The sequence below is a fragment of the Molossus molossus genome, unplaced genomic scaffold (genome assembly GCF_014108415.1).
Source record: "Molossus molossus isolate mMolMol1 unplaced genomic scaffold, mMolMol1.p scaffold_m16_p_2, whole genome shotgun sequence".
In the NCBI taxonomy this organism is placed as follows: Eukaryota; Metazoa; Chordata; class Mammalia; order Chiroptera; family Molossidae; genus Molossus; species Molossus molossus.
Genome location: NW_023425355.1, coordinates 65,460,008 through 65,475,970, shown reverse-complemented (window position 1 = coordinate 65,475,970; position 15,963 = coordinate 65,460,008). Strand labels below are relative to the sequence as shown.

Here is a 15,963-nt window from a genome sequence, read left to right as displayed (position 1 = left end):
CTGTAAAACTCAACATCATTTGAGGGGATGCAACACATCTAAACTGAGCTTAAAGGAAACAGTTCTTGTCACTTTTACCACTTATTCACACTGCAGTAACAATATCAGGTTAGGAATGCAAATTGTGCTATGATCTCTTTGTTTTGTTCAGCAAAAGTCATCTGGAAAGAAGCTGTTTAACCTGAGTTGCAGCCATCTAAATCTTGCTGAAAAGGAATATTTTGGATTAGAATTCTGTAACCATTCTGGAAATAATGTAAGTTGGTGTCATTAGAGGGTTCTTTGTGTCTACAATTGCTTCTAAATGCCATTTGTAACTAGGTATGTAAGGCTCAAACGTTGATTGAAAAATAGGGGAAAAAAACATTTAAACCCTTGCAAAAAGACTGGGTTTAATAACTATTTTCTCTCCTCCCTATTTTTCTACTGTTACCTCAGTTTGCCAAACACAAACTCTTCCACACCATGCTCGTCTTTTGTAACTCTGTGAACAGACATCTATGCTTTATTTTTTTTGACTTCCAGAGGCTGGACCTCAACCTCCAGATATCACTAATGAGTCTTCAGGGGACTTTCCCTTTTCCCCTCTCTGGAGTTCTAATATTTTCTATGTTCTTCCTGCTGTATCCTGCCTGTTACCTGGCACCTTCCCAGAAAAGTTCATTATATCTATTAAGCTGGCATCTGGGGGGCTGTAGAATTCAAACGTGGAGCCAAATGCCTTCATTTGTTTTTGTAGCAACTAATGAACCTTGTATGTGTGTGACACCTCTGTCATCCTACAGGCAGGGGATCTGTGATTCAAATGTCAACAACAAAGAGGTTATAGATCAACAATATTCACTGTCATTGAGAAAATATAAGGGGCAGATTGAGTGTGATAGAAGTATGTCACTCTTAGACATTGCTGTTTGTAACTATCTGTAGAATTCTAAATAGTCCTGGTATTTATTTATTTTATATTTACTTTTATTTGGTACCCCCAAAACAGCTGCATTCAATGCCATGTTCTACCAATTTTGTATTAATATTGTTTCAGGTCTGGTTGGAACTTCTGAAGCCTATTACAAAACAAGTAAAAAGTAAGTATGGGAAATCATTTAAGGAATATAATTCCCAATTAAAACTTCAAAATATTTCAATATTTCAGTAATGCCACACTATTTCTCACATTAACATAAGGGGAGAAAAGGGTTTTGATGTATTATTTTAATTATTTACATGTCTAGTGAATTCAGCAATTTAAAAAAACATTTTAACTTTCCCCGAGTTGAAAATTATGCTGCTGGATCTTTGAGTGAATTTAAAGAGGCCCAGCAATTATAGCACCCTGTGGATTGGCTCTGGGAATACATTTCAAGTTCCAACACTGCAAATCTTTGAACATCCTTGATGTCAATCTGCAATGCCATTCACCTTCTGCCTGAGGATGTTTTAGTTTTATCCTGTCACAGACATTGTTCATTCATTTCAGTTTATATTTGAGTGCCTACTAAGTATGAACCATTATCCACCTTGTATTTTACAATCTAGTGTCGTGGTTCTCAAATTTTAGTATGCATCAGGATCATTTGAGGTTCTTGTTAAAAAACAGAGTACCTCATAACTGGGTTGGGTGCCAGCAACCTGCATTTTCAACAAATTCCACTGGTGTTTCTGATGCTGGTGGATTTCAGTCAACAATTTGCAAAACATTCTCTTATAGTGTTGCTTTCTCACCTGTTCTTTACGTGTTGGTGCTTTCCATGGTTCTATCTCTTTCCCACCATAAAATGATGTCACATTATTCCAACAGCTTCTGAACTGATTCCCCCTAACCCTTCATATATACTACTCCCAAAAGGAACTATTGAAAATATAAAACTGATCATATCACTGTTCTGCTTAAAATGCTTCCATGGCTCCATATTGCCCTTAGAATAAAGTACAAACTTGTTAGCATGATCCACAAAACACTGAACTCTGCCTGACTTTCTAGCTTTACATCTGCCACTGATCATTTCATATTTCTACCTCTCTTGACTTAGACTAAACTAACCTCAGCTTTAGGCTTCTCAGATAAAATTGAGGATGCACAACTAAATTGAAATTTCAAATAAACAAAGAATAATTTCTTTGTATATGTATGTCCCATGAAACCATTTATCTGAAATTCAAATTTAATTGATACTCCTGTATTTTATTTGCTAAATCTGGCATCCCTACTCAGACTTCAGTTCTTATAGGAAGCTTTCCTTGATGTTCTCCAAACTTTTTTCCCCCTCTTGTGCTTCCCCAGTACTCAGTGCTTATAATGCTTTCTGGCTTTGTAATTGTCTGTCTAGATGCCTGTCTCTTATACAAGTATATGAATGCTTTATTGTCATTTTATTCCCAATAGCTGCCTAGTACAATGCTTGGCATTTAATAGGCACTCAAAAATATTTGCTGAATGATGCTATGTTCTGCATGTATGTGTTTACTTTAGATGCAAAGAGTTTCTGATTTTCAAATGCAAGTAGGAATGAAGGCAAGTAGATGTGTTTTGATGTAGATTTAAAATAATATTTTTCTTTCTGATTTTAGAGATCGAGGAAGGGAGAGGGAGACAACATCAGAGAGAGAACATCAATTGGCCACCTCCCACATTCCTCCCGCTGGGGACTGGGCCCACAATTTGGGCATGTGCCCTGAGGGGAAATTGAACCAGGGTCCTCTTGATGTATGGTTTGACACTCAACCACTGAGCCATACCTGCCTGGCTTGATGTAGATTTTAAGATACATAGAGGCATCAGACCATACTTCTTCTGGTACTCTTTATTAGATCCTTCGGCCAGGTGATACTCACCTGCCTCTAAAGCAGGGCCCTTCTCTCAACCAGGAATGCAGAATCCCAAGTAGAAAGTGGAACTTTTTTCAAAATGGGACACTTCTAAAGAGAGGACACAGTAGGCCCCAAAAAGGCATATCTTAATGAAAAGAAACTCAAAGGGAGAGAGGGTAGAAAGAGGGTCAGGAGAACTTTCCTAACTGCTATCTGCATAGAGACACAATTCAGAAATAGCAGCATCTTACAAATGTGAAAAATTAAGATTTAAAAATCTGTGAGAGAGTGATGGGGAGGGGAGGGAACAGGAGAGGGGAGTGTGTGTGTGTGAGTAACTGTTGTGTGGACATGTAAATATAAATAAAACTTATGGAGATATTGTGTTTTAAGATCCTAAGGAGGTTGTTTTCAAATTTATGGTGAAATTTTTCCCAGTGGACCCTGGACATCTGAGAGAAGAGCTTACAAGGTATAGTAATTACCTGTGTGTCTGCTGCATGATGTTACTTAAGAAACATTGTTCTCCATTTATCAGGAAATGGGCTTCTAGTCTTTGGAAGGCTTGGCTCTCAGTCACTCTCAGGGAAATGGTGAGGAGCTAGAGTGAAGAAGGGCCTGGCTTGTACCCGAAGTGCTATTTTTCCAAAGGGTGGGGACTTCACAGAGAAGGGGGAGTCGTGTTCTAGAAGTGATAGCCAGCACGAGTGCCCACTTGGGGGTTATGCCATTAATTGCTGCAACAGAGTGTTTGCCTTCATTGTATCTGTATTCAAATAACAGGGCAGCTTGACAGCACAAGTGTAATGCCAGCTAATTTCCATGGATATTGAAAAGTGTGTGTGTATGTCCCATTGGTAGAAAGTAATGACGATATATACTTATAAAAAATTTTAAAAATAAAATATATAATTTTAATAAATTATTTATAATGTACAATATAAATTATTGACAATTGTATTATAACTATTAATAATTATATATTAATTATTTAATATAATTCAATAATAATTTATAATGGTACATTATTAGACACTATAAAAGGAAAATCTTTTTTATTAATTTATTTTTCTTACAGATGTTCCTCCTTTTTCCCCCTCCCTCATTTCCCCCTCTCCCTCCCTCCCTGCCCTGTCCCAAGCTTTGTTGATCATGTCCATTGTTCATGCATACATGCATATAAGTTCTGTGGTTTATCTCTCCCCCACCAACCCGTCTGCTGGGGATTGTCAGACTGTACCCCACTTCCACATCTCTGGGACTACCCCATTCATCAGACTGTTACGTTCATTATAGTCCACAAATAAGTGAGATCATATGATACTTGTCTTTCTCTGTTTGGCTTGTTTCACTTAGGATGATACTTTCCAGGTCCCTTCATGTAATCTCAAAGGATAAGAGATCTTTCTTTCTTACAGCTGTGTAGTACTCCATTGTGTATATGTACCACTGCTTTTTTATCCATTCGTCTACTGATGGACATTAGGGTTGTCTCCAGATCTTAGCTATTGTAAATAGTGCTGCTACAAACATGGGAGTACATATATTCTTTCTGATTGGTGTTTCAGGCTTCTTAGGGTATATTCCTAGAAGTGGGATCACTGGGTCAAATGCCAGTTCAATTTTTAATTTTTTGAGGTAACACCATAGTGTTTTCCATAATGGCTGCACGAGTCTGCATTCCCACCAGCAGTGTACTAGAGTCCCCTTTTCTGCACACCCTCGCCAACATTTGTTGTTTGATGGTTTGTTGATGGCAGCCATTCTGGCAGGTGTGAGGTGATACCTCATAGTGGTTTTAATTTTCATCTCTCTGATGATTAGTGATGTTGAGCATTTCTTCATAGGTCTCTTAGCCATTTGTATATCCTGTTTGGAGAGGTGTCTATTTAGTTCCACTGCCCATTTTTTAATTGGGTTCTTTTTTTTTTTTTTTTTATCCTCATCCGAGGGAATTTTTCCATTTTTTGTTCAGGTAGAATGGGAGGGAGAGAGAGGAAGAGAGAGAGAGAGAGAGAAACATCGACGTGAAAGGAACACATCGAGTGGCTGCCACCCGCACAACTGACCAGGGCCGGGGACAAACTGCAACCGAGGTACATGCCCTTAGCGGGAACTGAACCCGGGTCTCTCTGATCGCAGGCCGATGCTCTAACCACTGACCCAAACCGGCCAGGGCTTAATTGGGTTCTTTGTCTTCCTTTTGTGGAGTTGTATGAGCACTCTACATATATATATTGGAAATTAACCCCTTATCTGATATATCATTGGCAATTACGCTCTCCCATACAGTGGGTTGCTGTTCCATTTGATGACTGCATCTTTTGCTGTGCAGAAACTTTTGAGTTTGATGTAGTCCCATGTCTTCATTTTCTCCTTTGTTTTTCTTGCCTTAGGTGATGTAGTAGTGAAAATACTGCTGGGTATGATGTCTGAAATTTTGTTGCCTGCAGTTTCTTCTAGGATTTTTATGGAATTATGAGTCACAATTAAGACTTTTATCCATTTTGAGTTAATTCTTGTGTATGGTGTAAGTTGATGGTCGAGTCATTTTTTTTTGCATGTAGGTGTCGATTTTTCCCAACACCATTTACTAAATAGGCTGTTTTTACTCCACTCTATGCTCTTGCCAACTTTGTCAAATATTAATTCAGCATATTGCCTTGGGTACATTTCTGGGTTCTCTGTTCTGTTCCACTGGTCTATATGCCAGTTCTTGTGCCAGTACTAGGCTGTTTTGATTACACTGGCTTTGTAGTAAAACCTGAAATCTGGTAATGTGATCCCTCCAAATTTGTTCTTCTTTTTCAAGATTGCTGTGGCTATTCAAGGTCTTTTTTGGTTCCATATGAACTTTTGACGTATTTTTTCTAGTTCTGTGAAGTATGTCTCTGTTATTTTGATGGAGATTCATTGAATCTATAGATTGCTTTGGGTAATATGGACATTTTAATGATGTTATTTCTTCCAATCCATGTACAAGGTATGTGCTTCCACTTTTTTATATCTTCCTCTATTTCTTTTTTCAATGACCTGTAGTTTTCTGTGAATAGTTCCTTTATTTCCTTGGCTAATTTTATTCCTAGGTATCTTAATTTTTTTGCCACAATGGTAAATGGGATTGTTTTTTTTTTTAGTTTCTCTTTCTGTGAGCTCATCATTGGTGAATAAGAATGCCGTCGATTTCTTGATGTTAATTTTGTATCCTGCTGCTTTGCCAAATTTATTTACTAAGTCTAGCAAATTTTTGATAAATTCTTTGGGGTTTTCTACATATAGTATAATGTCATCTGCAAATAATGACAGTTTCACTTCCTCCTTTGCCATTTAGATCCCTTTTATTTTTTCTTCCTGTTTGATTGCTGTAGCTAAGACTTCCAGTACTATGTTAAATGAGAGTGGCGAAAGTGGGCATCCTTGTCTTGTTCCTGTTCTTAAGAAAAATGCTTTTAATTTTTGCCCATTGAGTATGATATTGGCTGTAGATCTTTTATATATGGCCTTTATTATGTTGAGATATGATCCTTCTATTCCAAGATTGCTGAGCGTTTTTATCAGAAATGGGTGCTGGATTTTGTCGAATGCTTTTTCAGCATCTATTGATATGATCATATGATTTTTATCTTTCATTTTGTTTATGTGGTGTATCACATTTATTAATTTGTGAATATTGTACCAGCCTTGCATCCCTGAGTTGAATCCCACTTGGTCATGGTGAATAATTTTTTTGATGTATTGCTATATTTGATTTGCTAGTACTTTGTTCAGGATTTTGGCATCTATGTTCATCAGGGATATTGGCCTGTAGTTCTCTTTCTTTGTAGCGTCTTTTTTTGGTTTTGCAATTAGAATTATTCTGTCCTCATAAAATGAGTTTGGAAGTCTTCCTTCATCTTGAATTTTTTTAAATAGTTTGAGGAGAATGGGTATTAATTGTTCTTTGGATGTTTGGTAAAATTCCCCTGTGAAGCCTTGTGGGCCTGGGCTTTTGTTTGCTGGGAGAGTCTTGATTATATCTTCAACTTCTTTTGTTGTTATTGGTCTGTTCAAGTTTTCTATCTCTTTCCAGTTTAGTTTTGGGAGACTATGTGTTTCTAGAAATTAGTCCATTTCTTTTAGATTGTCGAATTTGTTGTCATACAATTGTTCATAATATTTGTTAACAATACTTTGCATTTCTGTGATTTCAGTTATTATTTCTCCTCTTTCATTTTCGATTTTGTTTTTCTGCGTTCTCTCTCTTTGTTTCTTGGTGAGTCTAGCAAAGGATCCATCAATCTTTTTTATCTTTTCAAAGAACCAGCTCTTGTTTCATTGATTGTTTGAATTGTTTTTTGGTCTTCATGTCATTTATTTCTGCTATTATATTTACTATTTCCTTCCTTCTATTTGGTCTGTGGTATTCTTTTTGTTTGCTTTCTAGTTCTTTAAGTTGTGAGGTTAGATATTTTGTTAAAAGTTTTTTCTTGCTTCTTGAGGTAGGCCTATAGTGTTATGAACTTTCCTCTCAGAACTGGTTTTGCTGCATCCCATAGATTTTGTTTTGTTGTGTGTTCATTTTCATTGGTTTCCAGGAAGTTTTACTTTCTTCCGTGATCTCCATGGTAATCCCTCTATTGTTCAATAACATTCTATTTAGCCTCCATGTTTTCAAATGTCTTTGCATGTTCTTGTTGCAATTGATTTCTAGTTGCATGTCACTGTGATCTGAAAAGACGCTTGATATGATTTCAATCATGTTGAACTTTTGGAGACTTAGTTTGTGATCTTCAATGTGGTCTATCTTTGAGAATGTCCCATGTGCACTTGAGAAGAATTTGAATTCTGTAATTTTTGGGTGTAATTCTCTGTATATAACTATTAAATCCATTTGATCTAGTGCTTCATTTAGAGTCTGTGTTTTCTTGTTAATTTTTTGTCTAGAAGATCTATCCAGTGATGTCAGCAGTGTGTTGAAGTCCCCTGCTATGATTGTATTGCTGTTGATTTCTCCTTTGAAGTCCTCCAAAACATTTTAAATACATATGTTGGTGCTCCTATATTGGGTACATATATGTTTACCAAGGTTATATCTTCCTGTTGGATGGATCCTTTCAATTTTATGTATTCGCCTTCGTTTTCTTTAGTTATGGCCTTCATTTTGAAATCTACTTTATCAGATATGAGTATTGCTACCCCAGCTTTTTTTTGCTTTCCATTTGCTTGGCAGATTTCTGTCTATCCCTTCACTTTCAACCTATGTGTGAGTCTTCTGTTGTGAGGTGGATTTCTTGTAAACAACATATATGTGAGTCATGCTTTTTTATTCAGTCAGCTACTCTGTATCTTTTTATCGGAGTATTCAAACCATTCACATGTAAGGTGATAATTGATATGTACTTATTTATTGCCATTTTTGTTTAGTGTGGTTCTATTTTTCTTCCTATTTCTTCTACCAATTACAGCAGTCCTATTAGCATATCTTGCAGTGCTTGTTTGGTGTTAATATATACCCTTCGCCTTTTTTGTTGTTGTTGTTCTGGAAAGCTCTGTATTTGACCTATTTTGAATGATAGCCTTCCTGGATAGAGTAGTCTTGGATACAGATACTTGTTTTCCATGACCTTAATTAATTCATGCCACTCCCTTCTGGCCTGTAGTGTTTCTGTTGAGAAGTCAGATGAGAGCCTTATGGGTTTTTCTTTGTCGGTAACCTGTTTCTTATGTCTTGGTGCCTTTAGTATTTTCTCTTTGTTCCAATTTTTGGCATTTTAAAAACTATATGTCTTGGTGTGGGCCTTTTTGCGTTCTTCTTAAATGGGGCTCTCTGTGCTTCTTGAACTTAAATGCCTTCTTTCTTCATCAAGTTCAGAAAGTTCTCTGTCACTATTTCTTCAAATATATTTTCTAACCTTGCCCATTTTCTTCCTCTTCGGGGACTCCTATAATGCGAATATTATTACCTTTCTAATTGCCCCACAGTTCTCTTAAGCTATCTTCCTGTTTTTTAATTGTTTTTTCCTTTTGGTTTTCTATTGGTTGATTTTTCTACCCTGTCTACTAATTCACTGATCCAGTCCTCAGCTTCCTCTACTCTGCTGGTTAGTCCTTCCATTGTGTTCTTAATTTCTGCTATGTCATTATTCATTTTCACTTGGTTGGTTTTCAGTGTTTCTATATCTTTACTCATGGTGCTGATATCCTTACTCATGCTGTTGAGCTTCCTCAAGATTATGGCTCTGAGCTCTACCTCTTATAATTTGCTTAGCTGCATTTCATTGATCTCATCTTCGATAGAGTTCTCTTGTTCTTTCATTTGGGATTTGTTTCTTTTTTCACCATTTTTGCTATCTCAGTGGGTTTTGGAGCCTGCCAAATTTTCCCTGTTGGTGGTGGTATTCTGTTGTTTGTGGCTTCTGACATTTGCATTGATTTTTAAAGAGAGGAGAGAGAGAGAGAGAGAGAGAGAGAGAGAGAGAGAGAGAGAGAGAGATTGAGAGAGAAACATTGAAGTGAGAGGGAAACATTGATGAGTTGCCTCCCACATATGCCCCAATCAGTGCTGGGGATCTAACTTGCATCCTAGGCATGTGCCCTGACTGGGAAAGGTACCTGGGACCCTTTGGTGTACAGGAGGCACTCCTACCAACTGAGCCACCCCAGGCAGGGCTAAAACATTTTAAAAAGTATTTTCATACTTATTAAAAATGCCCTTTAAAATTATAATGTGAACCTACTTCTTTAAATATATGTTTTCAATATAACATTGCAAAATTTTACTCTGTTTTCCAGACTTTTTTTTTTCTTTATTGATTTTAGAAAGAGAGGAAGGGATTGGGAAAGAGAGAGAGAAAAACATCAATGAGAGAGAACATCTATTGGTCGCCTCCTTCATGCACCCCACTGGGGATTTGACTCATATCCTGGGCATGTGCCCTAACAGGGAATCAAACAGGTGAGTTCTTGGTGCATGGGTCGATGCTCAACCACTGATCCACACTAGCTGGGTTCTTTTCCAGATTTTAGACTCTTACATGTAGAAATGATATAAAAGATATATGAGAGATAATCTAGTCCAGCCCTCTTGGTTTACAGATGAGGAAACAAGTCGTGGGAGCTAGAGTTACTTATCGAAAATCACAAGATGCTGTCAGTTATTCTCCCTGAAGTCTTCCCATCTACAGGGTTCAAGTCTAGCTCTTTTTCACCCCTTTTCTACAGGGGTGTTTCTTTTCTGAGGGGTCTTTGCGAAGTCACTTTTCACAGATCAGTCTCTCTCTCTCTCTCTCTCTCTCTCTCTCTCTCAATTCTTTCCACATTTGTGAGTTATAGGCCACTTTTCTGGTAACTTGATATCTTGGTATCTATATCAATTTGCATTTGCCAGCCCATAACCCATTTCAGTTCAGTCTCAAATTGTGACCAGTTTTGATGGAGATAAACTTTCTCTCATCCCCCTTAGAAAAGAATTAGAAAATCAATGTAATTATAAATGATTCATCAGCTGTTCAGAGCAAAGTTTTGGTATTTGTAGCAGACAGCTGCCCTCTTAACAGTAATAAACATGTCAAATGACTTGAAGTTTCATTTATTTTTCTTGTTGCGAGCAGAATAAAATTTACTTTCCCTTTAGCAATTGAGGCTTATAATTGTATTTACATCTATACTTGAAAGCAGGTAATGGCAAAGGTTAGAATTCCTTTAATTTTTCCTCACTGGTTCATCAAAGAATACTTAACTATAATTGACTTGATAAGGATGCCTTGTTTAGGTCCAATACTTGAGTTTCTGAGACCAGTGTGCAAATATAATTTTTCTAATTGAATCATCTCTACTCATTAGGGTAGCTCACAGTAAGAAGGATTATAATGACAAATGCTTTTGTAAATTCAATATTTACCTGCTAATTTACCAATTTTTTTCTAGTCTGTATTTTCATCTATCACCTAAACTTAATTTTGATTCTCCACATTGCCTTCACGGTTTAATTGGTTTTAAATAAAAGAACATATAGAGTTTTATATAAATAAATGGAAGTGCCCACAGCAGATAATAAATATTTTAATATATAAAATAAAATATCGGAACCAATTTTGGACCATGGGATAAAGCAATCAGTGGTAGAATCTTAATTATACACTTTTTTTCAGAAGTTGATTCTCCTTTGATAATGTTTTAGAAGTATGAGGGAAATGCTCTCTGGCAAAACTCTGGATACCAACAGACACTTCATGGGTCCTTGATGAACTGTTGGAGGGAAAAGGGCAGTTTGGCTTCATTCTATTAAGTATATGGTAATTCCATGCCTGCTCTGTGCAGAGTACTGGGTGGGCTGGACTGTGGTGATGCAGAGAAGGTCCAGGCAGAGGGACAAAAGAATGGTCTGAAGTCCATGATTTCTGAAACACTATCTTTTGAATAGGAGGATGCCTAAATTCAGTGGCAGACCTGAGTTCTGGCCACAGTTTCACTATCTTTGGGTGATATTACCTCACCCAAATCACCTATCCTCTGTCTTCCCATAATTGTGAAATGGAGTGATCGTTCCTGCCCTGCCAACCTCCTAAGCTGTTTTGATAGTGAGTGCTTGATTGTATTTTTTAAACAGAGCTATAGTGACCTCCTGAGCAGGCTGATTCTTACTGAATTTCCCTTTCTCTTTAGCTGGGAATGTGGCTTTGCTACGTGGCAAAAACCACCAGAGGATGATTGGCCAACTCCTTCAAGTTGGCAGGAGGATTTGGCTGGGGTAATTCCTAATGGCTGTGAGGTCTGCCAAAGTGCTAGATCAACCTAGTTGTGGTCTAGTGCTGGTTTGTGGCTGAAACAAAGCTTATGCATTACTCACCACCCCCCAAAAGCACCTCACTGACTGGGAGATGCCATTTCTTTCTTGAAACATTTTGAATCTGGGAGAAGGGACATGTTTTTTTTGTTGTTGTTCTTATTTCTTTCTCAAAATATTTTTTCCCAACTTCCCTGCAGGTATCTTTTTAGTCTTCAAATAAAGAAGGATTTGGCTCTAGGAAAGCTTCCATGCAGTGACAACTGTACAGCATTGATGGTATCTCACATTCTACAATGTAAGTAGCAAATGTTGGCTTTGGAGTTTATTATCCAGGCAGAGAACCGAGTAAAAGAACTGATTACCCCCAGCGTGCCCATAATTATGTTAGGAGAGAAATCCTAGATAAGATATATAGAAACAGCATGGTCCAATAGAAAGAGAATGTCATTATAGTGATGGAAATTTGGGTTCAAATCCTGTCTCTACTACATTCTAACTGTTGTAGCCTTGGGTAAAGTCCCCTCACCTGTCTGTGCATGATATTCCCAGTCTTTAAAATAATGACAAAGCTATTTTGTCACAGAGTTGTTTTTATGTAGATTAAAAGTAAATGCTGATTTTCTTCTGTCTGGGTCTCACCTTCCCCTCCTACTGCCTGGGGCTTGCTGTCCAGGAACTGGTTTGGACTAATCCAGGCATGGACTTCGCCAGGCAGGATCCACTTTCTCTCTGCTTGCCCCAGGATACATTTCTGGTATTTGCTTTCTGTGGCACATTGTCAAGTTTCATGTGATTTCCGTTTTGCTCTGTATCATGATTCCAGAGAATGAAGCACAGAATATACAAGTTAGAGAGAGTCTAAAAGGGAAAAAGGCCACAGGCATCTGTTAGAGTTCCCCATATACTAGCAGCCAAGTAGTTGGACTAGGTTGAATAATGAAGGCTGAGAGAAGGAGCCTGGGAAACAGTGGGGAGGGCTTGCCTGGGAGTGGGTGAAGCTGGGTAGACCAGGCTACTCCTATATCCTTAAGGACAGGTTTGAGGAAGCTAGAGATAACATCTCTTCTTCTAGGGCTGGCTGTGCTTTTTCTTCTAGAGAGGCCTGCCAAGAATAGGCTGTTCCTTACCATTCACTCAGGATCATAAATTCATTTTTTTGTTTGTTTCACAAGTCCATCTGTTTACCTCTATCCCTTACTACATTCCTGACATTCCTGACAATCCAGAATGGGTAGATTTCTGTTTTCACTGGAAACTCTAGAATGAAGTGCTTGGATAGGGACAGTTTCTGAATCAGTGTTTTATAAGTCAGTAATTCCTAACTGAGACAGGTGATGACAGCCCCAGTATCTCAGGAAGACAGTAAGCAGTTAGGGCAATACTAATCAGAGAAGGCTAATAGAGGACATGGCTTTTGTGCTGGGCCTTAAAGGGGCACTTAGGTATTGGATAGGTAGTAAAAGGGAGAGAAATTAGCGTGATAAAAATGGTTGTGGGGCAAGAAGTCATATATATAGAGGATGCAGCTCAAGTAAAGCTCAAGCATAAGGTCTGTTTAGGAGAGGTGGCAGAAAACTAAGTATCATTTTGAAGGGCCTTGAATGTCATGGACACTAACCATATGTCCAGTATTGTACTTGGCTTGGCTAGGGTCATGGGATAAGGCAAATAGAGAAAGCAATGTTGGAAGACTTATTCTTCTCCATTAGATGCCTATAAAGGCAGCAGTCAGGGGATTGAGGCTCCCTGACAGCCTCTAATGGGGAAGCCCACTTTCATTCTTAAAGGTTCAGCATTATAGATTTGGGCATTTCCTAGTGGCCATTTCAGGCATAGCACAGAACACTTTGGCTTTTCTATAAGATATTTGTCAATAGATGTTCTTTCCATAGAAAAAGGCTAAAGTTTCAAGAAGTCAGCTCTTCACAGTCCATCCATGTCATACTATTTCACTAGATGCTAAGGCAGTGTGCAGAACACAATCAGACTGCTCATTCATTCGATAATTTATTCATTCATCCAATATTTATGTTCTACGTATTCAAGAACCTCCCCATTCTGACCTCATCTCTTAAGTATCTCTTACACACCCTTCTGGCTCTCTCCCAAACACAATCTGTACATTTCAAATGAAGCTTCATTTTTATGAATGCCTTTAGTAACTCTTTTTTATCATTCATTCAACAAAAATGTATTGAGTACCTAATACATTCCAGGTACTATTAGAGGCACTGGGAACATATCAGTGAACTAGGCAGACAAAAATTCTTGCCTTCATGGAGCTCACATTTTGGCAATGGAAGAGAATCAGACAATAACCAAAATAAGGGAATATATTATGTACGTTATAAGATGATAAATGTTTTGGAGAAAATAAAGTATGAAAAGGAGACAGGGAAATCTGGGGATGGGTACTGAATTTTTCAATCAAGTGATCAGGGTAGGATTTACTATGAAGGTGACAGCTAAGCAAAGATTTGAAGGAGATGAGAGAGCAAGCTACGTAGAAACCCAGTGGAAGAAAGTTTCAGGCAGAGAGAACATCTAGTAGCATGGGCCTGAGATGGGTGCACACCGGAATATTACTAAATATTAAGCAGGCTTTGGGGCTACCTGGAGCTGAGGGAGAGAGTAATTATGGAGTGCCTTAAAAGCATATTAAAGACCTAGAACATTACTCTGATATGGAAAGCCATTGAAGCATTTAGAGCAGAGGAGTGAAATAATCTGAACTAAGTTTTAACAAGATCATGTGCTGCTATGGTGAAAGTAGAAACTTGTAATGAGCCCTGGCCGGTTTGGCTCAGCGGTTAGAGCGTCGGCCTGCGGTCTGGAGGGACCCGGGTTCAGTTCCCGCTAAGGGCACGTACCTCGGTTGCAGTTTGTCCCCGGCCCTGGTTGGTTGTGCGGGTGGCGACCACTCGATGTGTCCCTTTCGCATCGATGTTTCTCTCTCTCTCTCCTCCTCTCTTTCCCTCCCGCTCTATCTGAACAAAAAATGGAAAAATGTCCTCAGGTGAGGATGATTAAAAAAAAAAAAAAAAAGAAAGAAACTTGTAATGAGTAGTAAATAAGCAAGCCATAGATGTCTAATGCATAGTATAATAGAAACCATAAATTGTACTATAATTATATAATGTGATAATATTCCTACAATGCCAATCATATTATGATATATATATATGTACATATATATATATACGATATATATACGTAATATGATATATATATATCAAACTAACACTCTGTACATCACAAATTTATGAAATATTACATGTCATTTATTAAATAAAAAGGGAAAGAAAGTAGACCTTATGAAGGAATGGTGGAAGGAAGGGGGAAGACCAGATAAGAAGCTATTGCAAAAGAGAGAAAAGGATAATGGTAGTTTGGACCAGAGTAAAGGTGCTCATAACATTTGTTACCTTCAGTCACTGATGATAATTACTCATTTATATGTTATAGGTCTCTTTCTAGATTGTCATAGTCTTACACTGAAAGAAAAACAAGCAATCTCATGTGTTCTTATGTTTTCCTTGGGGTCAATATTGGTTCTACAACTCAACAGTGTTTTGTAAATTTACAGGGTTGTACAACCATTAACACAATCCAATTTTAGAACATTTTCATCATGCCAAAAGAGATCCCTCATGCCCATTTTTGGTCACTCGCTGTTCTCATCTTCAATCTCTGCGACCACTAACTTCATTTCTGTTTATATAGATTGGCCTTTTCCAGAAATTTCATATAATCACAATGATAAAACATGTGGTCTTTTACATCTGTTTTTTTTTTTTTCACTCAGCATAATGTTTTGAAATTTATTCATGTTCTAGCATGAATCATAGCAATTTGTTTCTTTCTATTGCTGAGTAGTATTTCATTTTATGGATATATAACATTTTGTTTGTCAATTTACCTGGTCATGGATATTTGGATTATTTTCTGTATAAGTAATATGGATAATGTTTTAAACATTCATGTGAACACATGGTTTTATTTCTCTTGGGTAGATCTTGGGAGTGCAATTGATTCCTTCATCTTACAGTAATTTATGCTTAACATTTTAAGAAACTGCAAAACTGTTCTTCATATTGTGACACTAGAATCAGAAATGTATGTGGTTTCCAATTTCTCTACATCTTCATCAACACTTGATGTTGTCTATCTTTTTTACTATAGCCATTCTAGTAGATATAAAGATTTATCTCATTGCAATTATAATTAGCATTTCTATTGACTAATGATGTTGAGCACCTTTCATCGGCTTATTAACAATTTCTATGTTTTCTTGATTAAAATGCCTATTCAAATCTTCTGCCCATTTACAAATGGACTGTCTCCTTAATGAATTTTAAAAAAGATTTTTATATGTTTTTATTAAAATCTTT

The 15,963-nt window shown here is 37.4% G+C and overlaps 1 protein-coding gene across 1 annotated transcript in view; it reads left to right on the top strand.

Moving 5' to 3' along the window:
* Nucleotides 1–15,963, top strand: part of FRMD7 (FERM domain containing 7) — a 67,454-nt gene that overhangs the window by 28,723 nt on the left and 22,768 nt on the right. The window contains 4 exon segments of the mRNA XM_036270074.1: nucleotides 152–256; nucleotides 1,040–1,082; nucleotides 3,199–3,277; nucleotides 11,770–11,867. Of these exon segments, the coding sequence (XP_036125967.1) occupies nucleotides 152–256; nucleotides 1,040–1,082; nucleotides 3,199–3,277; nucleotides 11,770–11,867 (325 nt within the window).